At 41.1% G+C, this 16,028-nt stretch overlaps 1 protein-coding gene across 3 annotated transcripts in view; it reads left to right on the forward strand.

Moving 5' to 3' along the window:
- The window catches only part of INPP5A (inositol polyphosphate-5-phosphatase A), a 262,931-nt gene that overhangs the window by 230,625 nt on the left and 16,278 nt on the right, over positions 1–16,028 (forward strand). For all 3 annotated transcript variants that reach the window (XM_064464438.1, XM_064464437.1, XM_064464439.1), the window contains one exon: positions 5,486–5,559. In XM_064464438.1, the coding sequence (XP_064320508.1) occupies positions 5,486–5,559 (74 nt within the window). The remainder of the gene's footprint in view (positions 1–5,485; positions 5,560–16,028) is intronic.

The following is a 16,028-nucleotide window of genomic DNA, read 5'->3' on the forward strand; positions in this document are numbered from 1 at the left end:
TGTCCTTTAAACCATTGGAATGTGTCCTGAAAGAGAGAGCCATATTGTCAAAACAGGAACAAAACAGCATTTTCATGGGCGAGCTTCCACTGAAATCAAAGATTTTCTGAATCACTACAGGCACAGGGAGCCTCCAGTGCTGACAGTCATATACTGCCTGTGCTTAAGTCTTCTAAAGCTAAGAAAAGCTCATTTGGTGCAGTTTCTTTGTGTGCCATGTATCCACATCTATGTAAGAGTTTATGGTTTGACAACACTGCCATGCGGGATGCATAGACCAATTCTCAGAAATATGCAGAAATATAATAATATACAAAAGCAGTGTAAGTGGTTCATTTATAGTCAATAATTTTGGCTTTTTTCTGTGAAACATTATTTTAAAGGATGGCTTTATAGGAGAAAAAATTAAGATTCAAGATATATAGGAATGGATCATTTCATAAAGTCTTAGCTAGAGAAAACACTAGTTTTAAAATAAGGCCAGAGCCAGAGTTGTGTATGACATTTTCATGGACAAGTGGGAGGGATCAGCATTTCCACAGACCTTTCTTTGAAGTCAGTACACTGCTGAATCAGTTTCTAAATATTTTTCTTTGACTGGAAAGCTGGGTAAAATTACTGTATTTCCAAAGTCTCTTGAAAAAAATCACGTGCTGTACAAGACTGGCAAAGGAGGTTACAGTGACCAGCGTCCACATATTTTAATTCTCTAAGGTCATTTCTGTATGCTCATCTGCTCTTTTTGGTCTGAAACTTCATTTCCCTTTCACAGCTGTGAATTCTCTGGTGGGCCCTGCGGGTGGATTTGATAAATGCTGCTAATATCACCTTCTGATCTACCAATGCTCTGACTTTGGTCTGTAGGTCTTGATGAGTAATTGCCGTTGTTCTACTCCAATGACTGAATTAAGTTGCCCTGTTTTAAAGGGTTCATTCGTGTGTGATTTTAGCCAAGGTGGCCCATTGCAGCATACCAATGGACACTGACCTTTTAAGAGTGCCTCATCGCTTTAAACTGAAGCAAGCAAAATTGCCTTGATTTCTACAAGTGGCTAAACCCTTTGGTTACTGTCAAGCTACATAATACCAAAATTTATATTCCAGATAATTGTTATCTTTGGCCAAAACACAGGCTGCTTAACCACATACAGCCCCGTGAGCTATAGGGACAGTGAACTGCAGCCCATTCTCCAGCCCTGGGGCGAGGGAGCTCGCTGAGTGCCTGTCGGAAGGACTGCACGGCACCGAGGCCGGCCAGCCCTACCCTGATGAGTGGCGTGTGGGTGCTGCAGGCAGTGCCTGTGCAGGACCGCATGCCCTGGTATCATGCATTGCCTTCGACTTCACTCTTGTACATAAATGCACTTGTACGTCCTAGTGCTGACAAGAAAAAGGGAGGGGAAAGCGAAACGCTCTTCAGCAGCTTTTGCAGGTAACACAATTGCCTGGAAAACAAGTTTTGGTAATTCCCTTAGGAGTTGATGCGCACTGCAGCTGATGCAGACAACAGCCCTGAATGCTTTTAATTCTACTCAAATTAAATAGGGAGTATCCTTTACTGCAAATGCAGTCATTCTTTAATTTTGTACAGAGAACTTCATTGATATCAAGCCAGTTCCCATTCAGGTCAATAGGAGCTTGAGTATGCAAATTAATGGAAACATTTGGCTCATTAAGTTTGCTAAATGGAAATACATAACTTCAAAACTCCTATCAATAAATTTAACCTGTTTTTAAAAATCATATTCCGCCCTGTGAGTTTTTTCTCACAATCACAGGCCGGTGGATGCGTGCTGCGTGCCTTCTTACACATACTGCATGGCTGTATCCCCCAAGGCGTATTATCTGTGTGTCTCCTGGGGTATTAGCTAACTACAGATATATTACTCGTATGTATGGACAGGATTTTCATTTGGAAGATGTTAATCAAACATTCATGTTCGACTGGTCACTGGACATTGTAGAGCAAATATCTTGATACGGTATCAGCGACTCAATGTTTAAAACAGTTAAAACATAGGCCCTGCATCATCCTTGCTATCACTGAGGCATAAATACATTGGTGAAATTGAATTGGGGAAAAAAAGTCTTCTGTACTGCCTATGACATATCGTTCTGGAATTAACTACCAGCCACAGCATTTTAAAACCTCTGTGTAATTGCTCAAATTACTCCAGCACGTCATGTAACACCTTACAGATTTGGTTCTCAAGGATGATCTTATGATGAGTAAATTAAATAGAACAATATATTGATTTTCAGGCTTTGAGCTTAATTTCTTTATCATTTTTAAGGCATTTAGACTGACAGACATACGTTTACTGTTACAGCAATGACATTATTCACTGTGCTGTTTAGTGTACAGTATGTAAACAAGTGAGTAGTTTGTGCTGAAAATTGCCATGAAGAGAGTACGTTCCGGCTGGGGTTTTCAAAACACAATGTTATATGCTTTAAAAATCAAGACATTACCTTCTGAGATCCTGACTGCTCCTCAGCGGCATCTGGCCTATATTAATTTTCATTCATTTTCTGTAGTGCCAAGGAGCTCCAGATACCCACATCCTGCCATAAAGCAAATACAATTAAATGATGCCCGTGTCAGGTCCCGTTCCTCCTCTTACTAAGTCACGTTGAGGGAAAGTGATGTTTGTAACTATTTGTCACAAGACCTAGTGAACACCTTCTTTCACCAATAATCTTGCATTTTGAGATTACAGGCTTAAATGAGAACCCAAGTGCTTTTAATACCAAAAAAAAGCTAATAGTCAAAGCATGCTCTTCTACTGAAAAATTAACCCACATCTTCTGAAAAATATACAGTTCAAGTTTTCATCATTTCTCCTCCTCATCTCCCCCACTGCCTGCGGTGTTACCAGGTAAATAAAGAAAAGCTGTTAGGGGGGTTCACGCTACGCAGTCCTGAGCACACAAATAACTTCGTAAGAATGAGCAGATGCCTGTTTGCGTAGTTTGTGGACGTGTTTTGAATGGAAGGTTACACATACTGTAACATAGTCACTGAATATCTATGAAAAAATAAAAGAATTTATTAAAATTAATTATTTAAAATACAGCACTAATTAAAAGTTTGTGCAAATAGTACAGTGAAAATATTTAACTGTTTTACATGTGAGGATGAATTGTCTACACCGAGCATTCCCTAAATATTTCTTCTAGGCACCTAGTTGGGCTTTGTCATGCAGCTGGGTCATCGTGAGTTTTCGGCTGTATCATTTCAGGTGAAAGATGTCCCTTTACCTGGGGAAGCTTGGGGAACTGATAGAGAGCACAGCTTACAATACAGTCTTGTTCCTATTATCCGTCCTCTCTGTCACCAGTGTCGGCAGCTCATCTGCATAGCACAGACGCAACTAAACAGGCAACGGCAGCAAATAAACACATCAGAAACTTTGGATAATAATGCACATCTGAATGCTTAGTCCTCTGAGCCCCGGCCTTCATTTAGTTTGCAAATATCATCACAGCAAGAACAATCTGAATGTATAAAATTTTGAAAGTGTGAATTGGTGTGAGAGGACAATGCATCTATTTAACATCGCCAGCCCTTGGAATGCCCATGAGTAATTTATACCATTGTGTTCTATGGAGCATTGTTCTTTTATTCAGTCCTTGCAGTTTTCACACTTCAGAAATAGCCCTCTTTCTCCTGATGCTTCCAGTCTCCTGCTCTGATCTGTTTACTTGGGAACAGTAGGAAAAATGCATTTCCACTGTATTAATATGTTTCAGAGAAAAGTTTTAGCTGGGGTTGGTAGATGTTTTCCCTACGCTAGATTCATGTTGGGCAGGTGGAGACACGCAGAGCAGGGAAGGGGGGGGTTACATTTGTTTTCATAGCCGGTTTGTATGTACGTATTGTGGCTACACATCTATCAATACATACTTAAATATGGGATCACAGTCTGGAAACACGCGTGATAAACCATTTTTTCCTGAAGCGTGTTGAGATTGCTTCGATAAGAAGAGTGGCTGAACCATCCCAACATTATTAGGATTCAGCATATTATTGGATACATACCATAAGTTTCCACACAGATATTTATAAATATTTATCCAAACATCTTGGATGCTCAGGCTTTTGATCAGATGTTAAAACATGTAAAAATTATTTGCAGTTACTTGTATTGCAAAACCTTTCCCAGCATCCCATCACAAGAGTTTGGTGTCGGATGCACTGAAATAGGGAAGGCTGCCCGTTATTTGGCACCCTCATGTAAAAGTACATACATATACCAACACGGCAACTTGAAGCTGAAGAAAGTTGGGTGGGCCTTAGAGAGGTAGCTAATCAGCAGTGCAGGTGGTTCAGGTAGCTGCTTTTCACACAGATAATTAATGTGTACAAGTAGCTGCTAATTGCACATTTCAGGAATGATTTATGAGGTGGCAGAGGGGAAAGAGGGACACAATCTAATTTCTTTGGGAACCTCTGCCATTCAGACAATGGTATCAGCACAGCTGTGAGATGGGACATGATTAATGAACGGTGGGCAAACACGCCACCATCGTAGGGAACACTGTTTGGATGACACGCTTGTCAAAATAGAAAGTGGCACTTAGAGCGACGGCCAGTAACCGTGCAGATTATGAGCTTTTTGTCTTTTAACTCACTAATTCACTCGGACATCAGGCTTAACACCAGCCGTGGTTCTGAAATAAGGTCATTTATGTCCATCAGAACAATTATTGGTTTAATGTGGACAGTTATCATTGACTTGTTATGAGCGGGTTTGTGTTTATGAACAAAAGACTGCAGGTATTTATTTTCTCTGTAGAGGTCCAAGGGAAAACAAATTTGTCAAGGACTAATATTTATGCAGGGCATTATATCTAGACTTATGAACATCTCTGTTAAATATCTGCTTCTAGTGCTGTATCTTGGCTGCTGCCTGGGAACACGTTATACCTATTGTCACATACCCCTCTTTCTGCTCTCTGACATGCACCACCCAAAATAGGTGTACAAAAAACACTGCTTGTCTTTGCTTAGGAAGAGTGATGTGCATATCTTGTGTTTATTGTTCCTTCTTATCTGAGATAAAGATAATACGAAGCAATATGATACTTTCTGCTGGCATTTTTGTGGGCTGATTAGCATATCACTTTGCTGTACTTTTTTAATGTTAGTCTGGTTTGTCTTTGAAAAGATTGCTAATAAAATTTGAAAAAAAAATAGCCATCTTGAAATAGTAAGTGTACATATAGGTCACTGCTGTAAAGAGCCAGTGTTACTTGTTTCACTGAGATGAAAAGGAACATTTTGAACACTTTTCTTAATGAACTGTTTATGTATCAAAATAGTGCTGAGTGTTTTGCACGGTTTTAAAAACTGTTATATGAGGGATATACCTCAAGCCATGTAATCAAAGTCTCTGTTTATTTCCTTTTATATAATGTAGTATTTTTAGATTGCTTCAGTTCAACATTAAAGAGTGAATACATTTATTTCTATCTTTTATAGCTTTTAGAATTTGACAGAGAGCTGTCAGTCTTTAAAGACAGATTGTATGAACTGGACATCTCATTTCCTCCCAGGTAAGATTCATATATAATCCATTTATTTAACTAGCTAGCTAAAACATAATTGTTACCAGCACTGGAGGTAAGATGTGAGTGTTCCCATACATATTGTAGAAATGATAATGATCTTTCCTTTCACAAATGTTTAGTCTTCCCACATCCCCTCCATCACTACATAAACAGCGACAGCGCAGTCCGCGTGCCGATAGTGCTCTACAGTTCATCCTTTGGATTCAGCAGATCCTGTCTTTTATAGCCGGTCTTAAAACAGACCTGACGTGATTGTGTGCTAAGAGATGTGCGGCTACTTTTAAGCACTGGAGCCAGATGACCTGTTAAAACACTTTATTGCAACCATAAAGGCAATCTTTGCCTCAAGCTGTTGAAACCTGGCTAGCAGTGGCCCTCGCTAGGCACAGACTCGAAGTGGGGGTGCGGAGCCTAATGCCACTGCTCAAGGGGGAGTATCGGGAAGATGCTCCAAGAGAAGTATCAGGGAAGGGGACAGGAACTTAGATTCTGCTTTTCAGTTTCAGTAAACATGTTATGTAACTGCTAAGACTAGTAGAATAACTCAGCTTTTTTAATACATATGCATGATTTTAATGAGCTATATCGCTTAGGTGAATTTTAGCCATGAATAAGCAAGTATTGCTGTCATACAAAACCGAGATTTTTGCAAAGGGCAGTCTCCTGTTCAGGAGAAATCCATGGAAAATTTGGTGCAGTTATAAACACGTACAGCCCCTTTCCAAGAATGAAGAAGTCAGATATCACAGTTGCTTTTAAGGGAAAGAAATACTGCATTTGCAAAGAAAGTTAAACTTCAAGAAATCATAGAAACATGCTTTTTATATACTGTTTTTACTAGGTAAAATATTCTTAGATATTGCTGTACAACTATATATACTATACTATATACTATACAGTTAGAAAAGTATGATGTTTTGGCATACACTAAGAAAAAATTTTGAAAGCTTGCCTTTTTGTTACCATAATCTCATTATTTCTCACCAGCCAGCTGCGATACTGATTATATTGATCCCTTGGGACAATGGAAGTATGCATGGAGAGGCTACTGCTGCTCTAAATTGTTCCTATTGATTGAGTATGATAACAGAAGACCAGCAGTGTGTACATCTCTGTGTGTATTTCATTAGTTGTGTACCTGGTCAGGGTAAAAGGAGGTGAGAGGAAATAGGAATTTTTTACCAGAAATACTCTTCTACTTGATTTCACCCACATTAGCGCTTTCAGCCAGAACAAGGTTTGGCAAGAATACGTTGTTGCATGAATGCTTTGCAGAGTCTTCAAGCCTTTCTCTCAATACGGTTTGGTGTCATTCTGCTCTCAAGCAAAGACCAGAAATTTGGTGTGAGTAGTCACTGGATCTCAGTGGTACTTTTGATCTGTCTGTGAAACAGTGTGAACATCTCACCAAGGTCTAAACCCTTGAAAAATTTATTTTCACATATATGTCCAAATCTCAGTAGAGATTTCTGCTATTATTTTAATGGTTGAGTTTCTTGCAAATTACAGCTAGACTGGATATAACCCAGGATTTTCCTGACAGCAACCAAGGGCCATACCCTGTGAGGTTGTGGGCAAGTAATACATGAGCCTTCTTCTCCTTTACATCCCATTGGAGCAAGTAGCGGTGGGAAACCTCCATGAATGAAATACAGGTGGAACAAAAGCCGGAACCAAAACTCGACACTGGTAGCTGTGCAGGGAAGGGCATAGCTTGGACTCAGAAAGGTGAAGCCTCAGGCCGACACTGGGTCTCCAGGCAAGGAGACCAAGACTTGCAGAAGCAGCCAGAAGAGCAAAGGTCTAGCAAGTTAGCTGAGGACAATGAGGCAGGGCTGCGGAGGAGGGAGGACGGGGCAAGGGTGATCTGGCGTACTAGGGGAGAGTGGTGAAAACCGTAGGAAGAGCAAGATGGCCACAGGATGCTGCCCATGAGACGTGACAGCGAGTTGGTCTTGCCCTTCCCAGGTAAAAATGGGTTAGCTGGGAAAAAGATTTCCTGTGTCCCTTCCTAGCACTGATCCACAGAAAGAGAGATAGACTGCTGCTGTCGGATGTCAGGTGCTGGAGCACCTGGGAGCCCCGGTCAGGCCAAGGTAACGCCACCTCTCCTTGAGGCATGGCCAGAACGGAGTGTGAAAGTGGCGTAATGTAAGACTCTATAAAGAGGTAAAGAAGCCTTGGGGGAAAATGGAAGATGTTTGACAAAAGAATTAGAAGTTAAAGTGGGAGTAAGTAGGAGGGCTTGTGAGAGCTGCGGCTGAGAACTGCTGACGTCGTAAAACCAGCAGTGACCTTTGGGTGGATGGATGGGGAGGACCCTATGAACAGGGACAAGAGGAGGTAAATTAAATATTAGTCAACTGCATTTGTACTCTCTGCCACCTCAGTATCTATCTGAACACTTCGGCACAGAGCATTAACATCAGAATGACGTATTTCCATATCACTAACATTTTAAGCTATTGTATCTAGTATATCAGTCTATTATTGTCTAGAACAAAAATATTAAATAAATTGCTACTCCAGAAATGAACCTCTGGTAAAAAAATGCAAGACCAGGTACAAAGGTAAAAAGGTAAAAAATCCCTGTGGATGAAACACAGATTTTGACTTTGTCTAATTGATGTAATGAGTGAAATGAAAGAAATACCCTGTAATATGAGCTAAGTATCATCTCCTCTTCCCTGCCCGCATGCTTGCAGACTGGGCTGGGAAACTACAGGAGCGGCTCTCTGAGGCCGTAGCACTGTCATCAAGAAGGGCAGTCACAAACTTCTCATGGCAACTTATCCGCTGCCAGGTCCTTCTTTCTAAATTTTATTATTTGTTTTTGTGTCCTTGCAAAACTGAAGCCAAATCTAGATCATATTCTTGTTTGGTTTGTACTTACCACCGATATTAGATATTAAATATTTCATTAAGTACAGTTTTGGCTTGCAAGTTGAAGTCGAGGCAGCTGAGCCGTAGCTGTCGCTGATCCGCGTTAGCGGATGTGACGGGCTCGGGTCCTGCATTCCGCCCCGTCAGTCCCCCAGAACAAGGGGCCGACATACGCCCCTCGGCGTGATGCCTGCCCTGGGCATTTCGGTGTGGCTCTGCAGGAGGCAGCACCCTTCTCCAGAGCTGCAGATGCATCCTGCCTGGGGCAGCAGCCAGCAGTCACATTGCTCTTGCTTCTGTTGTCTTTCAAATAAGATGAAAAACCAAGATCCTGACCACTTCTTGCCATCAAAGATCCCATAACATTTTTGCAAGAGCACAGACGTCTAGACAGATGTTCTGGCCAGAGTCCCAGTAATTGGATTCCACCTCCCCAAACTCACTGTTACTTTAGTTGAATTTGGTGGTATTCTTCACTTCCTGCCCCAAACCGCTGTGCAGCATGCTGGTGCCGTGCGGATTGCTGCTGCACTGCAGCGCGATGGGACGCTGAACTCAGCAGTTGTCTGCAGACCGCAGCTCTTTAACTCGCTCAGATGCTTGCAAAAAAAGATCTGCACTGCCAAGGTGGAAGCAGACACTTTTGAGCAGGGACCCTGTCCAGATCTTGGGAAACGGCCATAAAGGGTCGTTTCCAGCTTCACCCATTCGCCTCTATTCCCACTCAGTTCCCAGCTCTGGGGCTTTGTGGACAGTCTGGGGAGTGGGAAGGGGCGGTACGGCGTAATGTAGCAAACCCTTCATGGACCTCCAAAGGCCCGCAGAGAGCCAGCCCTGCGGCTGCTGTTCTCACCTACATCGAAGGGGAGCAGTGAAGGGGATAAACATGCAGCTTTGCCTGCTACTCGCTCTGTTTGCTTCTTAAAACTAAGTAATAGCAATAATAATCCATAGTAAATAAATTTTAATATACTGAAAGCTGGCACTTCCTTTGTGCCATGGAAGAGATGCTAACACTGAGTTTATATAACACAAAATTTCTTTGAACTTAAGCTGATAATACTGATAAAATATGATAATCGAATAGGAGACTATTGCTGAACGTACAAGATACAAAACCAACAAGCTAAACTCATGCATATACCAAGAGCAAACTGGCTTTACGGTAGGCTGCTTCGTTTTCCACCCATCCCTCCTCGTGTTCTGGGTCAGACGGCAAGGGAATCCTGCTTTCTGTTCTGTGGTCCAAGCTCAGTAAGAAGTCTTTCCTAAGTGAAGTACTGCAGAACTGGATTCACGGTTGTTAGTTACTGCAGGTCAGTGTCCTATTTTTGTTCATGAAACTAAGCACATTGATTTTCCTGGAAGAAATAATATGATTTATTTTTCTTTGTATTGAAATAATGGCCACAATGTTGTATTAACTGCAAAACCAGGTATTTTGAATGGACAAAAAGCAGTGGTTTTAATGTAGGACATTTTCATTTAACTCAGAACCTTTCCAGTCATGCAAGAAAGACATTAAAAGTATGGACTAAATGTCTTGGTCTCACTTCCTAGTGGTTTTTCCTCCATTTTTCCCTCATTTTTTCTTTTCTTCTGGAAGAAAAAAAATCTGTAGCTTATCATGGCTTAGCTGCTTTTATATATATACTGTTTGTAAATATAAGCTTAACATATAAGGTATTTGTGATGTATCCAGTCATACTAGATTTTGTATTTTTAGCCAAAGGAGGATATGATCGGTCCTGTATGTTTAGAGACTACTTCTTCAAGCATCTTGGTATTCTTAGCTGGAAAGGGTCTGGTGCATCTGTTTGTTCTGCAAGTGCATCAAACAAAGCCTTTTTCACTGGAGGGAGAGACAGAGAAAGCTCTAGTCACTTTTTGTATCAGGCATATGGGCTTAATTAGTGAGCATTTGAATTTAGAAGGAAGTTGTAAGCAATTTTAATGATAGCCTTAAAGTAGTATTTCAGAATTTGTTTGATATTTTAATTATGGTCCATTGATTCAGTCTATGAATTACTGTCGACTTCTGTTCTTGCTCCATGGCGTTGCAGTCTTACATCATGGGATGCTGGCCAACAATTGAAGACAGAGTATCTTGGTTAAAATGGTACTGAGTACATTTAGTACTGCATTTCACATCTCAAAAAATGAAAGATCAGTTAGGACAGTTTTCTCTTTCTTTCATTTGCTTCATCATTTGTGCATACAATTAATTGCCCCAATTTGCACACAGAATACTACAAATCAATAGCATAGTTGCATTCCTGTCTTAAAATTCTTGTAAATTTTTCCCTCAAAAAGCATGCTTGAGATTCAGTGTACTCTTGAGATAAATGGAAAAGGTCACATCCCTTTGGGTTGAAGCAGACTAAGTTACTTATAAATTCATTTTTTATCAGCACAAACTGTTTATTCTCTGGACTTTATCATACGATCTTATTGATACACTCCCTTAGCTGGCCTGGGGTTGAAAGCTTTGCTCCTTGGAGTCGGTGGTGTTTTTGTGGTTAACTTCAGTAGGGCCAAAATTTCACCCTGAGCAGTTTTCTTGGTTTGTTTTTACGCCGCTCCTAGAGCGTCATTACACTGTGATCCAGATACCTCAGACATAAATATGGAGAGGTCAAAACATGCTGCAGTGTTACCTACCCACGTTTTACCCTGGTTCCCTGTGTAACGCCAAGTGCAGCACGAGATCCGAGTCCTACCCTCCCAGCCAGTGCTGGCGGGGGTCCTGACGTGTCCAGTGTTGGACAACCAACTCCAATTCTTCATAAGAGGGCTTTGTTTTGAATGAAGACCACTGGGTTTGTAGGATAAAAATAAGCAAAGTCCTAAATAAAGTAATAAGTCAGAAAACAGTCTCTTTTCATGGTGCCAGGCGTTACAGTGAACACACGAGAGGGAACACCTTTCTTTGAGAGGAAAGCCTTGAGTTAAGCTAGCTCTGACCTGCACTTTTGTCAAGACCCGCAGGCAGTGAACCCAGTCCTGAATTCTCGTGCCTTAGTCCCCATTCCCGCTTATTTCAGCAGCGCCATCACACATTTGTGCACTGTACGGACCTCCTCTTCAAGACTCCAAAAACTTGTTCACATACAGAGGGTGGCCAGAATCGGTTTTCTCCCATAGCATTTTTCTCAGTTACAACTGTACAAGTATTTCAGAATTTAATTTTAAATTTGAGTCTGCGCTTACAGAAAATGAGGGTAATCATGTTGCTGTTCTAGAAAGTGTTGGAAGGTTTGGTGTCCTCGAAGTGCTTATGTACTTAGGATACAGACTGATGCCTGCGTATTCTCACTTTGCATTTAAAATTATGAAAGAAGCTCTTCTGTTGTAATTATCTGAATGGACAGGACATTTTTTTATGTTTCTGTGTTTTGATTTTTTTATATTAATATATCTGCATCTTTTACAATCAATTTCTCTGTCCTTTCTCCTTAATTTCAAATGGGGCCATGACAGCCACGTAGGCATATATTTTCATACTGGTAAGAATTCTTTTTAAAGGAAATCCCTATACTTTGCTCTTTAGATGAACCTTCTTATAAGCAAGTTGTTGTCCAAAATCTTCATAGTTCATTTAGAAAGTTATAATATCTTCTCGTAAAGCACCGTAAGTTCTGCATAACATCATGTCATGATGCTGTGCTGTTCACTGGTCCCAGTTTGGAGAAACAGCCAGTGTCTGAGCTTGGCAGCAGGGAGCAGGCTGCCAGCAGCTGCGCAAGCGGCGCTCTGGTGCCTTGTGCTTTGCCGTCGAAAATGCAATACGAGCTGTAAATTCATCTCACTTGTGCTCAAGAAGCTATCCGTCAGGCCGGGCACGACGAGCCCGGGCACTGCTCACCCCCGTGATGGATTTGGCTTTCCCGCGTGAGCGGTGGCCCTGGAGCCGGAGAGGCGTGACACTGCCCCGGGGACGTGCTCGCGCTCCCGCGGGCAAGGGCCAAGGGCGCTTGGCCACACCTCGGGATACAAACGACAGGACAACAGCGTGCTTGGTTCTTTGGGGGAGAGAACTGCTAAGTTGCCTTAATATGTTGATTAAAATGCCCCGTATTCATAAATGTTCAGGAAACTGACCTTCCGTCAGACTTTACAGGAACTACAGGGAAGAGTTACCACTCTTGCTGTCTAGCATTTAGGGAAGATAATAAAGAAAAAGATCAGTAAGCGAGAAAAACAAAACAAAAGGCATTTTTAATGTGCTTTCTCATAAATTACACCATTTAGAGTACGAAAAAATGCAAATTGTCTGTTTCAAAAATACCTCAGGATTCTTTGTATCTTTTTATTTAGTGACCTAAAATTCTTAAGTTGACAGACTTCTTGTTCCCAGTCCTTCATTATGCTGAGATAGCATTTCAATATAAGTAGTAATAGAAATGTTGACTTGAGTAATTTTCTGACTATAAAATGTCAAAATGAAATGGTGATGATGTGTCATAATATTTCTGGGGGTTTGTTCTTCTTCATTGTATTTATAGTTGTCTATTTCATTTTGCTCTTCAAAATTCATGTACAGTGTGCTTTTCTATAGCTCGTTACCTTCTCTCTTCAGCTGGTTGTAAACTGCATTCAGTAATCAGTGAGAGCACTTAACTCTTATCACTTGGTAGAGAAAACACCTCAGGAATTATTATTCACAAGTCTTGGCGAAAAATGAGGTCTTTGTGTATTTCCAGCTGTTATATCATGGTTTTTAATACCAACATTTAAACACTTAACCTTATATAAACGTTATTTTCTTTCTAGTCCCTGTGCTAATTGTTCCTAAAAGCAAAATTTTGATGTTGTAATAAGTATAAAATAAAAAGTTACTTTTTAATTCTGTAGAAAGTGGAGACCATGTACTGAGTCAAGAATACTATAGAATAATTTCTTTTAAACCACTGACTTCTTGCTTGTCTCTAAGCAATAGTACAGATAATTCTGTAAAGAAATTGAAATACCAGAGGCCTCTTTCCCTGCATTGCTCTACTTGCCTAGTCTAGACAGCCATGGAGAAAAGAGCATTGCTGTACAGCTGTCTTTTTACCGTTTGGTGTTTAAAAGAGAACTGAAACTTAAGCCGATGCCCTCCATAACAAGTTAATGCAAATCTTCCATGCTTTTTGATCCTTTGATTGAGGATCCACCTTTGTTAAAACCCTCTGTTGGAAGGTGTCTTAACTATCCATTGTGAAGGGCTGCTTAAAAACACAGCGTAGCTAAATTAATATAACCTTATAGTCCTGGCTTAAATTACTAAAAGCCAGGACAGTCAATTCTATATTTAGAAAAGTTATTTTTTCAAGGCTCTATAAGGTTATAATGACTATTAAAATTTATTGTGGGTTGAAACTTGACATGAGAGGTTTCAAAATGAAGAAGTAAAATGCTTACTTCCTTTTGGTTCATCGCAAGATTTCAGAAGAAAAGCACCCTGTCAGGCTGTTGCATTAGTGTTTTCCCACCCATACAGCATATCTACTTTGGGCAATTCGTTTTGAATACAGCAGGCACAAGGTCAAAAAGACAAAGTACAAACGTAGAGGATGCTGTCATCCCATGGCCAGCCGTCCGCCTGTAAGTGGAGGAGCAGAGATGAGTTCTGTTCTCAGGGTTGCCTCTGCATTTCCCAGGAAACAATCACTGGACAAAAGGTTAAAAACAATTCTAGGAGTGGAGACTGGAGCCTGGGCGTGGTTGATAAGGTGGCAGGTGAATGAGGATTTTCAGAGTTACCACTTTGGCCTTAGTTGGGCATAAATTAAATTGAAGTTCTTAGCTTCTATCTAGCCATTAATCCACAATTTGACTTTATTTCTGTCCTTTTGAAACAGCAGTTCACTTTTAAGTTTTCAAACTACTAAGCAATATGCAAATGGAATTTGTTGGGGTTTACATAAATACATTAATATTTTTAATCATAAATTAATTTTGGTAGGCATAGATCATAATTACATATATAAATAGTTTTAGGATAATTTATATTTATAGTGTATTACAGTTATAAATTGAATTTGTAGCTATAAATGGAATGGTATTAAGGCAACACAGTAAATTCATGTTAACGTATATGCGGGTGGGTTTCCGCAGGGTCTTGGTAGACTCTGTGTTAGTGAATGTTAGCTTCAGGACTCTTTCCAGTCAACTTTGTATGTGGGAAGGATTCCAAACCACTTCCGAACTCTCCTACCAGCCACATCTAAAAATGGCATTTCTGCAGGCATGGTTTTGGAACTCAAAACAAAACAAAAACAAAACTATTGTTTGTCTCCAGTGCAAAACTGTAATTTAGTTTAAGACCATATGTCTGCTTGATGTTACGCGAAGTCTCCTTCCTGCCCTGCACGGCCATCCTCCTGCGGTGCGGGGGGAGTGGGGGTCAGGCAGCCACCCCTCAGAAACATTCAGAACAAAGCCTTGACTGAGCCTAGCACTTGCAGCATCTGCTTAATTTGCGAGGCTGTCAGTTATCGCCTCTCGGTTCGACAGGGCACTTAATATCCAGGCATTTTACTAGATTCCTCTCCAATTCTGATTTCCTTTTAATCCCGTAAATATGTGCGTAAGTTGTATCAGTTACCATCCCGTATAACCCGTGCATCCCAGAGAAGCATGCTGGTGGTGGAATGAATGAACTTCCACGGAAAGAGTCTTGGCCTGCTAGCTCTCAGCCTGTGTGTGCTGAAGCCGGTTTACCCCAGGCGGCAGCTCTGCCCACGGCGGTTCCCTGGCACATTCTTGCACTTCAGTCGGGATCACCAGAAACCTGCCAGGGGAGAGGTGTCTGCAGAAAACGCAGCTGTCTCTCCCAGCCAGCAAAACGGTCCCAGTCGGTTGTTCCTCTCCCTGTCAAAAGGTTAGCCCCTTCAAAGCCCACCCCTTTCCTCATTTGTCTTCCGTTGGGCTGAGAATAGAAGTAACAAACCACGCTGCCTTCAGCAACAGCAAATCCTTCCTCGATCCTCTTAAAAACCGCCAAAAGTGAAGGCAGGCTGGACGAGGAATCACGGCTTAATAGGAAATCACAGGCTGCATTACAAGTCTGCTATCTTTACACAGAATATAAAGACCCCTTCTAACTGAGTATTTTTCAGACATTATTCACCCATTCCTATACTCCTGTATTTTGAGGCCTTTTACTTTATATAGTGAATATTCATGTTTTCATCTCATTACCCTTTGTAATCTAATGTAGTCCATAGCAACCTTAGCCACTGAAGACTAAATACAATTCAGAATTTTAAACTCTGTAAGCTCTGTCAGTCACAGGCTGAACAGCCTGGCCGTGAGCAAACAGCAAGCCCAGTGTGAGGCTGGAAAAGAGTTTGTGGTAGTCAGCAATCATTGCAAAAGGCGGTAGGCGTGAAAAAAAGAAGTAACGACATTGTGGTCAGTCAATATACAGGTGGGCAATTGTTACCTTTATCACCGCTCTCCATTAATTATTATAATTATTCTTGTAGCTGTTGTACAGCAAAGATAGGAGCTGACTTTAGCAAGAGTTCACACCCACCTACAAGGTTTGCTTTCAGATAAGTCTGCATGCACAGTAATCTCATGTA

The sequence above is a fragment of the Phalacrocorax carbo genome, chromosome 12, assembly GCF_963921805.1.
Source record: "Phalacrocorax carbo chromosome 12, bPhaCar2.1, whole genome shotgun sequence".
NCBI classification, from domain to species: Eukaryota; Metazoa; Chordata; class Aves; order Suliformes; family Phalacrocoracidae; genus Phalacrocorax; species Phalacrocorax carbo.